This window comes from Rhincodon typus, chromosome 14 (genome assembly GCF_021869965.1).
Source record: "Rhincodon typus isolate 14 chromosome 14, sRhiTyp1.1, whole genome shotgun sequence".
Lineage (NCBI taxonomy): Eukaryota > Metazoa > Chordata > Chondrichthyes > Orectolobiformes > Rhincodontidae > Rhincodon > Rhincodon typus.
Window position 1 is genome coordinate 35,255,348 of NC_063345.1, and position 13,250 is coordinate 35,268,597.

The 13,250-nt window shown below is 40.1% G+C and overlaps 1 protein-coding gene across 3 annotated transcripts in view; it reads right to left on the reverse strand.

The window, feature by feature from the left end:
• med12 (mediator complex subunit 12) overlaps positions 1 to 13,250 on the reverse strand; it is a 194,248-nt gene that overhangs the window by 59,593 nt on the left and 121,405 nt on the right. For all 3 annotated transcript variants that reach the window (XM_020530169.2, XM_048605066.1, XM_048605065.1), the window contains 4 exons: positions 11,880 to 11,951; positions 10,851 to 11,026; positions 5,680 to 5,841; positions 4,483 to 4,594 (listed from right to left, as the gene is read on the reverse strand). In XM_020530169.2, coding sequence (XP_020385758.1) covers positions 4,483 to 4,594; positions 5,680 to 5,841; positions 10,851 to 11,026; positions 11,880 to 11,951 — 522 coding nt within the window. The remainder of the gene's footprint in view (positions 1 to 4,482; positions 4,595 to 5,679; positions 5,842 to 10,850; positions 11,027 to 11,879; positions 11,952 to 13,250) is intronic.

The following is a 13,250-nucleotide window of genomic DNA, read 5'->3' on the forward strand; positions in this document are numbered from 1 at the left end:
GCATCCCAAAACCAGTCCAGCTCGTCCCTGCCTCCCTAACCTGTTCTTCCTCCCACCTATCCCCTCCTCCCACCTCAAGCCGCACCTCCATCTCCTACCGACCAACCTCATCCCGCCCCCTTGACCTGTCCGTCCTCCCTGGACTGACCTATCCCCTTCCTAACTCCCTACCTACACTCACCTTTACTGGCCCCATCCCAGCCTCTTCGACCTGTTTGTTTCCTCTCCACCTATCCTCTCCTCTATCCCTCTTCTATCCGCCTCCCACTCTCTCCCTATTTATTTCAAAACCCCCTTCCCCTCCCCCTTTTCTGATGAAGGGTCTAGGCCCGAAACGTCAGCCTCTCTGCTCCTATGATGCTGCTTGGCCTGCTGTGTTCATCCAGCCCTGCACCTTGTTGTCTCGGATTCTCCAGCATCTGCAGTTCCTACTATCTCAGCTCGTCCCCGCCTCCTTGACCTGTCAGTCTTTTCTCCCACCTATCCGCTCCTCCCACCTCACTGACCAACCCCCACCCCCACCCCCACTTCCTACCTACTAGCCTCATCCCCGCCTCCTTGACCCGTCCACCTTCCCTCAACTGACCAACCCCCATCCCAACTCCCTACCTACACTCACCTTTACTGGCTCCATTCCCGTCTCCTTGACCTGTCTGTGTTCTCTCTACCTATCTGCTCCTTTATCCACCTTCCATCACTGCCTCCCCCTCTCTCAATTTATTTCAGAGTCCCCTTCCCCTCCCCCATTTCTGAAAAAGGGTCCAAACCCGAAACGTCAGCTTTCCTGCTCCTCTGATGCTGCCTGGCCTGCTGTGTTCATCCAACTCTACACCTTGTTATCTCAGATTCTCCAGCATCGGCAGTTCCCACTATCTCTTACACTGTTTCCTTATGTTATCTTCTCATATGGGGTGGCACGGTGGCTCAGTGGTTAGCACTGCTGCCTCACAGCACCAGGAACCCAGGATTAAATCCACCCTTGGGTGACTGTGTGGAGTTTGCACATTCTCCCCGTGTCTGCATGGGTTTCTTCCGGGTGCTCCGGTTTCCTCCCACAGTCCAAAGATGTGCAGGTTAGGTGGCTTGGCCTTGCTAAATTGCCCATAGTGTTCAGGGATGTGTAGGTTACATGGGATGCTCTAAGGGTCAGTGTGGACTTGTTGGGCAAAAGAGCCTGTTTCCACACGGTAGAAAGTCTATGATATCAACTGGAGTGATAGAAATGGTTCTCCAAATGGCTTCACTGCCTGACTGAAGCAGAATGCATTTGCTTTTTTTTTGCAAATGTCACAGAATAAGAGTAAGGAAGTCATACTGGAAAAATTAAGGTCTTTGATGAGAATACAGCTGGTACACTACATGCAACTTGGTTTCTTTAATGAAGGAAGGATATGTTTGCAAAAAAGACTCCATTAGATTGTTCCTTGGAACGAGAGGGCTGTGCTATACGGTGAAATTGAGTACAATGGGCCCGTAATTTCCAGAGTTGAAATCGAGAGGTGATCTCATTAATTTGCATAAAATTATTAAGAGGCCTAAACAGGGCAGATGCCAGGAGGCTGCTTCCTAGAGGTGCACCAAGAGATCATAGTGTCAGGATAAGAGGTTGACAATTTAGGGTTGCGGTGAGAAGAAATGTGCTCATTCAAAGGGTACTGAATCTATGGAAATGCCTGTTCCAAAGGGTTGTGGATGCTGAGTCACTGAGCACAGTCATGACTGAAGTCATGAGGTTTTTAAACAAAAAGTAAATCAAGGGATTTAGGAATAGTGCAGAAAGGGTAGTTGAGACAGCAGATCAGCAATGATCTTATTCAACAGCAAAGCAAACTCATGAGGTCTGTGTGAACTACCCATGCGACTATTTGTTTTTTTAATATCCAGAAGTGATTTTTTTTCTATCACCAAATCAGCTGCCAATTTATGTTCTTCTGCCTTCATTGTTGTCCAGGTGGAAATTATATTGATGTGAATGAGAATTTAGCTGGCCAATGTTTCACAGCATAACAGCTGCTGATGTTACTTATTGATTCTTAGCTGTGCAGAGTAGCCAAGTAATGGATGGTTGTCAGTATGGAACTATATTTCAAAAGTAAAATGCCCAAAATTAATAACAGCAGACAATCAGAAGAAGGCAACTTTCATTAAAAAAACTCTGATAGCTCCAATATGATTCTACAGTACTTGGTATTATGGTCTTATTCCATCTAACTGGGCAAACCAATTTAAAGTAATTTCCCTCAAATTGATTTATTTAATGTTGAATCAGAATAGTTCAGGTGACAGAGCATCTATTAGAAAGATAAAAGCAACACATTTCAAATCCTTGTTTTGTTCCTTAAAGGTTATCAAGTTGGCATAGCTGGTAGCATCTAGACTCTAAGTCAAAAGCATGAAAGTCCTACTTCAAGATTTCAGTGCATAATTTAAGCTGATTTTGGTCAGAGTCATGCAGCACAGATACAATGCTCAACCAATCGATCAACAGTTCCGAAGTGCCACAGCAAAAAACCGTAACGAACTCCTCAGAAGACAGACAAGGGATACTACCAATAAGGCAGCCGTCATCATCCAGTACTTTCCAGGAGCGGAGAAGCTACGCCATGCTCTTCAATACCCTTCAACACATTATCAATGACCATGAGCACCTCGCCAAGATCTTCCCTAGAGCTCTACTTCTTGCCTTCAAACAACCGCCAAACCTTAAACAGATCATTGTTCACAGCAAACTATCCAGCCTTCAGGACAACATCGACTACAACACCACACAACCATGCCATGGCAAGCTCTGTAAGACATGTCAGATCATCAACCTGAATACTACTATCACGTGGGAACACCCATCCACCTCTGCTCTGCTCCAAGGAAAACAAACCCACCCCACCCAGTCTCTCCTTATAACTAAGTCTTTTCATCCTGGCAACATCCTGGTGAATCTCCTCTGCATGGTCTCCAGTCAATTCACGTTCATCCGATAGTGGTGACCAAAACTACACAATATTCGATCTGTGGCTTAAGCAATGTTTTATAAAAATTTGTAACAAGACTGCCTTGCTCCTATATCCTAAACCCTGGCTAATGAAGGCAAGCATCCCATATGCCTTCTTCACCACCCTATCTACCTGTTCTGACATCTTCATGGACTTATACACCAAGGTCCCTTTGTTGCTCAGTAGTCCCTAACAATCAGTGTTTATCCTTCTTTTACTGGACATCATAAAATGCATTACATCACATTCATCTGCATTAAATTCAATCTGACATTGCACGGCCCAATTTAACAACTGATCAACAACAGACTGCAGCCTGACACTATCCTCCTCACTATCAACACCACCATACCAATTTTCATGTTCATGTCATCTGCAAACTTACTTATTACATCTTGCACATTCACATCCGATTTCTTTTGCCTTTTTCTTAACATTGACAGTTTTCAAAGAGGAGCAAGGGAGTTCTCTCAGTGGCCTAGCCAATGTTTGTTCCTCAGATTAGACTAGATTAGAAGAGATGATCTGGTCATTTACATCATTACTGTTTTGGGAGCTTATTGTGCACTAAATGGCTGCTATGGTTCTTAAATTACAATAGTGACAACATTTCAAATGAAAGAAAACACTTGCATTTATATTGTACTTTTTGATCGTGAATGAAATTACTGTACAGCCAACTAAGTACCTTTGAAGTATAGCTGCTGTTGTATTGTAGAAAAGTACTTCACTGGCTGCATGTAAAAATATTTTTGACATCCTTCTTCCATGGAAGATGCTACATAAATTATCTCCATTCCTTTTTATTCCATTAAGTTCGCACAGAGTTGTTCCTTTAACATTACTAGATTAATTTCAGTGAATTACTTCAAACAGTCAGACCGTGTCTGAATAGCTAATTACGGGCTATAGGAAACTTAGATCCTGAAGGGAATTTCTCTGCAAATCTAAACTAACACCAGGGTCCTGTTTTGACAATAGCTCTTCCTCCATTTTAGATTCAATCACTTTTCCTTTAAAAATGAAATAATCCATTTCAACCAACTTCCTAAGGCAAAATGTTCCACATTCCATACCCACTGTAAAGAAATTTATTTTAATTCTCCAAGTAACAATTTTAAACTGCTGACTTCTCAACACGGACTCCTCAGTCAAATAACCTATCCTCATCCTAGGGCACTGGTTTAGGTGGTTGGGCGAAGAAGTGTGTTGAGTTTGCAGCTGAGGGTTGTTGGGTATTAAATCAAAACTCTGCTCAAATGATTTAAAAAGCTGTAATGGAAAGCTAGTAGAACTAAATTTTGAAAGGATGAAATCATGTCGACGTAAGGTCCATCTTCAAGCAAACCTAGCCTGTTTTCATGATGTTACCTGATGACTTATCAATGCAAATGAACTGAAACACTCCAGTTAACTGGCAACACCTACACCTGTTGATGTGAAAGTCACTAACTTTCAACAACAATAATAATAAATATAAGAATTACATTACCTGTTGGACCTGGCTGTAAAGGGATGTGAGAAGACCCTCTCTTTGCTCATCTTGCCCTTTCAGGCATGTCAAAACCAGAGAAAGAAATGGCTGTTGGCTCAGTAGAGACATACTGGACATAGAAAGTAAAGATTAAATAAAACATATTAATGTTAATATGACCAAACTTATTTTGTATTAAAATTAATATATCATGGAACATTTCAGTGCATTGCATTGAATCAAATACGGCCCATTATGAAGTATTCAACTGAAAATTGGAAGGGACCTCTTGAATGCAGATACACGTAGAAATGAAATGACACTGGTTTAATCTTGCACTGCACTTTCACACATTCAATGTATCATCATGACCATAGATTTAAAGATATTTCGGTTTCTGGCGAAGCATTGAACATCACCCTGTTGATAAAAGTGGGGGGTAGGAAGAGAAGGAAAAGTTGAAAACTTGCTAACAGAATAACAAAGTAGTAAAGCTAGATTTATGTCCTAGTAATGCACGTGTCTACCAAAGCATGTAATTCAATGCAAGATGCTTTAAAGAGTGATTCTCTGGCACCATTTTCCCTACCTGGAAAGACCCAAGCAGTAGATGCATGGAAACAACATCTGCTTCATGTTCCTCCAGATGTATAGTTACTCACACATAGAAATATTTCACTATTCATTCATGGCTCTAGGTCAAAATCTACAACTCACCATCCAAAAGTCAAGTACAAGTACATTCCACATAGAGACAGCTCATCAAATCTTAAGAACAACTATGAATATAGGCAATAAATACTGTTTTTTTGGACAACAACCACACGCAAAAAATTACTTCTGCAAAAACAGAAATGAGGACTGTTCTGTTGCAATTTGGATACCATTACTGAAGTCAACAGCTTCAGTAAAGTCTAATGTCACCCCTTCTGATATACAAGGAAGTGTAGTTCGCAATCATGACATGCTTTTGTGGATGGTTCGAGATCCTGGTTAAGCAGAGATCTGCCCTTTTGTACTAGGCTGCTAAATGTTCTTTCCAGTGGTTATGCTGCTATATACCGGGTGGATTTGGTATTGGTAAAAGCACAAAAGCTCATTGAGGCCACATCAGCACAGATAATATTAAATGAGTTAACAGTAGAAAGCTGACAGCAAGGACAGCACCAAACCAAGCACATCCGTTGTTCTTACTACTCATTAAGATACACTTACCTCTTCTGTTTCTGCCGGTCTCGTTCCTTCCTTGAGGATGAGCCTAGATGTTGACCTTTCTCCAATTCCTCACCAGCTGCTTTCAGTACATGACCTTGGACAGATGTTGGCAATTTTGCAATCAATGGTGCCACCAGCCAGACACCCGTCCGCTCTGATGAGCTATATATAAAAAAGAATTAAAAACAGCAAGCATACATGACACACATATACCACCTACAGTTAGATGGTCTTGATGCCTGGAGTTCAAATGAATTTCAACAATAGACCATCTTTCAGTAGCATGACCTGGAGACCACAAGGCTATGGATGCAATTATGAGGTGAGTTCAATTAACAGGTCCTAGGAGTCTGGAGATAAAATTTTAAATGAAACGCTCCTCCTTTAATAAAAGCAGAAAATACTGTAAATACTCAACAGGTCTAACACCATCAATAGAATGTGAGTTATTTATGTTGATTGCCTTACAAGTGTACCAATTTGAAACATCAACTTTATGTTTCTTTCTCCTCAGATGCTGCCAGGCCTGCTAAATATTTCCAATAATTTTTGTATCTATTTCAGATTTGAAACATTAGCCTCATTTTACTTTTGCTTAAATATTTGGTTTTATAATTCTGTAAATTTTGTCTGATATTATTCCTTTGAACACCTTGGGACATTAGACATATTATAAGAAGTATGCAACGGCTTGCCAGATTACTGAATCAAGAACCACTTGACAAAGCATCAAGAAGATCAGACAAGGAATTAAAAGCAAAGAATTATAAGTTCAGAGTTATATGGAAAGAAAATGCTTTGATTCATGGGGCAATAACACCAGTACTGTGAAAGAAGAAAGCTGTTCTATTGGGATCAGTTCATTTCACATGGGCTGGCATCAATGTTCTTTAAAATAACTAGTCTGGTGAATAGGGTTGTAAACTGAAAAGCTGTTGGTAAGGATGGTGGGATTGGGTCACGTGAAGAAAGATTCAGAAATCTAAAGAGAGACTGAGGCATTACAGCAGTATACAGACTTTTGGTAGGGGGTAGAAGGTGGGGATGCAGTTGGCACAGTTGGCCAAATTGCGAGAAGGTGTCTAAGAATGATGACAACAATACATCCTTTGAACTCTGTTCCAGCGGAGAGTGTCTTGGGAACCTGTCTCCTCATCCTGTCCCATAGGAAAATTCATGGTACAAGTGATATTTGGCAACCCTTTTGTAATTAAGATTGCTATCCAGGAAAAAGAAGAAGAAAGGCTTTTACCAGTATATTAGAAGGAAGGAGAGTTCTTGAGGTGTAGTCGTAGTGTCCCACCTGCCTCAGAGGTGTGTCATAACACAACTAACAGGTTAATTAAAAATGTCTATAAAAGGGAATAGAGTAGCTACAGTAACTGTTGGTCCCTTAGAAGCAAAGACGGTAGAAATTATTCTGGGGAATGAGGAAATGGCAGAGACATTAAAATTAGCATAACATAGAAGACAAATTAGATAACAAATAGATGGGAAAAGGGATATGGCAGATAATTTAAAGCAGTGTTTTACATCAGAGTGGACGACACTATAAACATGTTAAAGATAACAGGTAAACAAGGTACTAATGAGAGGAAATTTCTTATAACCATATCTATGACAGACAAAGTATTCGACGAACTAACGCGAGTAAAGGCAGACAGATAGCCAGACCCTACTGGCCTGCAAAGATGCTCAAAGGAACTGACTGCAGAAACAGTAGAGGCATTGGTCATAATATTTCAGAACTTTGTGGATTCTGAGAGGGTTCCAGCGATTGGAAAACCACTAATGAAGTGCCCCTGTTCAAGAGAGATAGACAGAAAACAGGAAACAAGGTAGTTAACCTAACACAAATCACTGGGAAAATGCCAGAGACCATTACTCGGGGGAAAAAAAAAGTCACAGAATATTTAGGAAAGCTTAAGCGAATCAAACAGAGTCAACATGGTTTTGTGAAAGGTAAAACATGTTTGACAAATTTGCTATAGTTCTTTGAGAATACAACAGGCAGAGTTGATAAAGGGAAACTAGTTGACATAATGTATGTTGATTTCCAGCAGGCATTTGATAAGGTGTCACATAAAAGGTTATTGCACAAGATTGGAGCCACAATACCGGGGGCTAATATGTTAGCATGGATTAAGGTTTGGTTAACTTACAGATCAGAGTCAGGATGAATCGGCTTTTTCCATGTTGGAAATATGTAATTGTCGAATGCCACAATGATCAGTCCATGGGCCACAATTACTTACTACCTATATTAGTGACTTGAAGAGCACAAAGTATAATGAATCCAAATTTGCTAATGATACAAAAATAGGTGGGAGGCATGTTGTGGTGAGACCATATGGAATCTGTAATGGGGTAAAGGTTGAGTGAATGGGCAAAAACATGACAGAAGGAATTTAATGTAGGAAAGTGAGAGGTCATACAATTTGGTAATAAGAATGAAAAGTCAGTTTATTTAAATAGAGATATGCGCCAAAAAAATGCAGCACAGGTGGATGCGTGCTTTTATGCATTAATCACAAAACGTCAGCATGCAGATACAGCAAGTAATTAAAGCAAACAGAATTTCAGTCTTCACTGCTAGAGGATTGGAATTTAAAAATAGGCAAATTTTGGTGCAACTGTTGGTGAGGCCACCTCTGGAGTACTGTGTTCAAATTTTGGACCCTGTATTTAAGAAATAAACACTGACATTGGAAGCAGTTCAAAAGAGCTTCATTCAGCTAATTCCTAGATTGAAGGGGTCAATTTATCAAGGGGAGGCAATGGCTTAGTGGTATTATTGCTGGACTGTTAATCCAGAGACCCAGATAACATTCTGGCGACCCGGGTTTGAATCCCACCACGGCAGATGGCGGAATTTGAATTCAGTAAAACATCTGGAATTAAGGATTTTTATTTAGGTCTGCATGTAACAGTGACTTCCAGCACCAGAAGTCAGTGCAGCAAACAGCATCGTTGCTGTTGCCGTTCATGGACGCTTTGACCTTCCATAACGTAGTGACTGAAGCAAGGTCTGAAATTTTCTACCACAGAGTTGTGGAGGTCAGATCACTGAAATTATTTAAAGAGGTGGTAAATATTGGGGAATTGAGGCCTTTGAGGAGATGACATGAAAAGGGAGTTGAGACCTGAGGCAGATCAGCCATGATATTATTGAACAGTAGGTCACTCTTGACTGGTCGAATGACCTAATCTTACTCCTAATTCTTATGCTCTTATTATCCTCACAATTCAGTTAGTTTGACCAGTCCAGCCCAAGCAAAGGGCAACAGGGGCTTGGTACAAAGCTGCCAGCGATACTATAGAACAGCAGGATTGGAAGAATAACAGCCTTGGACTTCAAGTCATGTATGTAATTGGAAATTCTAATTTTGATATGGATGGATTCCACTAAGTTACTGTCTTTTCATAGTGAAGTGCATAATGGTGATCAGATCAAGAGAACAGGGTTTTCTCTTCCTCCATATTCACGCACTGTAGCCAGCACAATAAACATAGGAAAACCTAAAAAGGTTTTTACATACTTTAACATCACAGTTGCAGGAATGGGAAAATCATATGATAGCACACAAAGCAGTTTACACAATGTGTTGGAACTATCTCCATGTTTTTCCCCTTCCCACTCCTCCACACCCCTGCCCTTCTCTTATGCAACCCTAGGTCTGTTCTTTCTCCAGAAAGATGGCCTGCATTTATCCTTCCTGAAGCACAGATTCTGTTTTTCTCTCTCTCTTCCACACCTTTTTGCTGAAGGCAATGTTTGACAATTTTCTGCTTTATGTCTATCTTGTGCTTATTAACCTTCTGTTGTGGGTATAATTTAGGGAGGCATGGTCAAATTGGGATGTCTGGTCAACATGGACGAGTTCGAATGAAGGGTTTCCATGCTATATAACTATATGATAACAAAAGATGAATATGCAAGATGACAAGAGCTCACAGAGCTGGGTGTAATATATTAGCACGGACAGAAAGCGAAGAGCAAGGATAATGGGGTGGGGGGGGGATTTTCAAGGAGTAAACTGATTAGTGGAAGGTCACAAGGACCAGTACTGCGACCTCTGTAATTTACAATCTTTGTTAATGGCTTAGACAAAGAAACAGAGTAAATGTATCCAAGTTTTCTGATGATGCAAAGCTAATTAAGAATGCAAGTAGTGAGGAGAACTCCAGATATAAACAGGATGAGTTGGCAACAAGGTAGCAGAAGCAGTGTAAGGTGGCAAAGTGCCGAGGTTATTTGCTTTGGTAAAAAGAATAGAAAATCAGAACTTCATTCAAAGGTATGTGACGTTCACAAGGTGATATTCAGAGAAATTTGGCTATACTCATACAACAAACGTAGAAAATTAATGTATGTCCATTTTTGGTCTCCACATTTAAGGAAGCCTTGTTCTTTCTCTTTCTTAGGCAATTGTCTGGGATCAAGAATTACTGGCTTGCATTCCTATGTCCCCAGTCCTTGTAGCATAAGCTAACATAACCTGTTCTTTATTCACCTTATCTTAAATATCTCCCTTTAAGTAAAGTTTACATACTGATGAAACATCACTGACCTGAAACATACATCTGTTTCTCTCCACTTATGCAGCTTAATCTGTGGAGAATACCCAGTATTTTTTGCTCTTATTTCAGGGCACCAAAAAGTGCCTTTAACACTACTTAAATATTTGGCAGAAAACTCTCTGCTATTCGGAGATAAACCACAAACTATTATTTGACTATACTTCTGTGCTGAATCAATCAAAAGAAAGTTAACAGCTTTTCTCAACATGAGTGTAGGGCTCCAGAACAAGACAAAATGTTCCATACACAAAACACAATCCCATATGATAGCCAACTGGAATGAATCAAATTTCACCATCCAGGATTAGCACTGGATTACTCGGCAGTTACATTATCATTATGGTACCACCTCCCCTTAAAATATCACCTCGTATGTTTGAACTCCAAACATCCAAAATAAACTCACAAAAATAATCAGAAAATACTGGAAATGCACAGATCAGTCAACAAGTAAAAAAAAGACAAGTTTGTAGCTTTGATTAAATTCTTTACCTGCGTTTCCTCTTTTCAGACTTGACTGTGTTACAGTACATTTCCAGTTTTATTTTACATTTCCGCTGTTCACATGTTTAAGTCTTTCTAAAACTCACCTAAGTAATGGTTTCATTTTGCTAGTGGCATTTCCATTTATGCTGCTGGTGCTAAAAATAGGTACCCCTGCATTCATGATTCCATTACTGCTTAGATTGGAGGAATTCATTTCTGCTGATTTTTGGAATACTTCAATGGTGGCTTTAGCAATGTTTTCCAACAAAGAATTCATTTCCTAAAATACAAGATCAGACACAATATTCTGAGAGATACACCACTAGGCCTGAGAAGGAAAATAAGGCACCTAGAAATAATCACTGTGTCTAACATCTTTACATGCATTCACTCTCAGCAGTTCTATATGTTTATGAGGCAATAAAAAGTTTTGCAAGAGACATGCTTATATAGTCAAATGCTGTGCCCCCTCATATTGTATCCAAATTAAATTCAGATACAAAATTTCCGATCTTGATGCATACCCATTTTTGGCTTTCTAATAATCACTGGTTCAGTCAGTACAGATTACCATTGAACTGGATGACAGTTGTGTTGCGCTTGTCTCATCCAATACACAGGGAAAGAGGAGACTTTGTATTCTTATCAACATCTGATGGACAGAAACTTGAATAGGTGTAGATTTAGCACAGGTTAGGGTCACATGTTTCTGAAGCTCAGAAGCATTACAGCTTTTAATTACATTTAAATAGCAAAAACTCTCTCACATTCACTTACAGGCATTAGCAAATAAACATACACATATGTGAATGCATATACAGAACCAGAATTGAAGTCAAACTGTAATGCCATTTGTTTTTAAAAAAGTAACTACTGCAGATGCTGAAAGTCTGAAATAAAAACAGAAAATGCTGGAAATACTCATCAAGTCAGGTAGCTTTTGTGAGGAGATATTCAGGATGGTAGGAGAACAACATTTAATGTTTCAGATGGATGAGTTTTCATCAGATGGATGAACTAACTTCTGATTAAGGATTATTGAACTGAAATATTCACTCTATTTCTCTTTCTACAGACACTGCCCGACTTGCTGAGTATTTCTAGTGATTTCTGTGCTAATGTTGTTTACTTACACTGATGATGCTCTGTTTAATCATAAGCTGCAGTTCCAGTGACGACTGCCTCATTGTCCACTGATCAAGATTCTAAAATAAATGAAAAATGTCAACTCAGTATTCCATTTTAAGAAATGTGCATTTTGGGTGCAAATGGTGGAAAAGGTTACAGTGCAGTGAGCTGCAGGTACCAACTGCATCCAGTGAGTGACTATTAGCCTGAATGTCTCCAAATATGGAAGGTACGCACAATTACAAAAGAATATCATGACAAGAAACAGGCCATTCAGCCAACCCAGTCGATGCCAATGTTTCTGTCCACTTATGGCCCCACGGTGGCACAGTGGTTAGCACTGCTGTCTCACAGCGCCAGGGACCTGGGTTCGAATCCAGCCTCGGGTGACTGTCTGTGTGGAGTTTGCACATTCTCCCAGGGTCTGCGTGGGTTTCCTCCGGGTGCTCCGGTTTCCTCCCACAGTCCAAAGATGTACAGGTTAGGTCGATTGGCCATGCTGAAATTGCCCATAGTGTTCAGGGATGTGAAGATTAGGTAGGTTATAGAGGGATGGGTCTGGGTGGGATGCTCTGAGGTTCGGTGTGGACTTGTTGGGCCGAAGGGCCTGTTTCCACACTGTAGGGATTCTATGTAATTCAAGCAGCCTCCCATCTTTTCTCTTCCAAATCCGCTATTATAATCATACATTTTCTTCTCCCTGACATACTTATCTACATTCCCTTAAATGCAACTACACTGTTAGCTTCAATCATGTGGTAGAACAGCCCACATTCTTGCCGCTCTTTGGGCAAGTAGTTTCTTTTGAATTTCTTACCAAATTTCATGGTAAACATGTTTAATATGTATTAACATCATTTAGGCAATTAGAATTTTAAAATAGAGGCTGAAGAATTTTGATTTCAGTCTCTAAAGGTAACTGGTTTATTTTAAAGGAGGTCAAACGTTATTTGGAGTAGAAACCTAAATACATAAATTTCCAAGAAATCATGTACCTAGGCCAATATCTATGATGTTACTTGATGAAATGTCTATATTGCTGGGTTTAATAAAGAGAAGAAATAAGAGCTATTAGCTTAGTATGCTTTCAGTTCAGCAGAATAAGGAGTTCACTGCAGCACAACTGTTTCCTCCTCACAGAAGATTTAAGTTTTCAGTTCAGAACGGTCATCCTAGCAAAAGGATTTTAGATCGTGAAGCCTCCAAGTGATATGTATTTTTACAGAAGTTTCAAGCTCTCATATCCGAGAGGTGAATTAAGTCAGAGCGAGAAGGCAGTTGCAAGACTTTCAGCAGTTCAAGAAGGAGACCTAGAAATAGCCAGTTAAGTTGGCAATTTAAGAGTTGAGATAGGAGTATGAGTAAAGGATATTGCT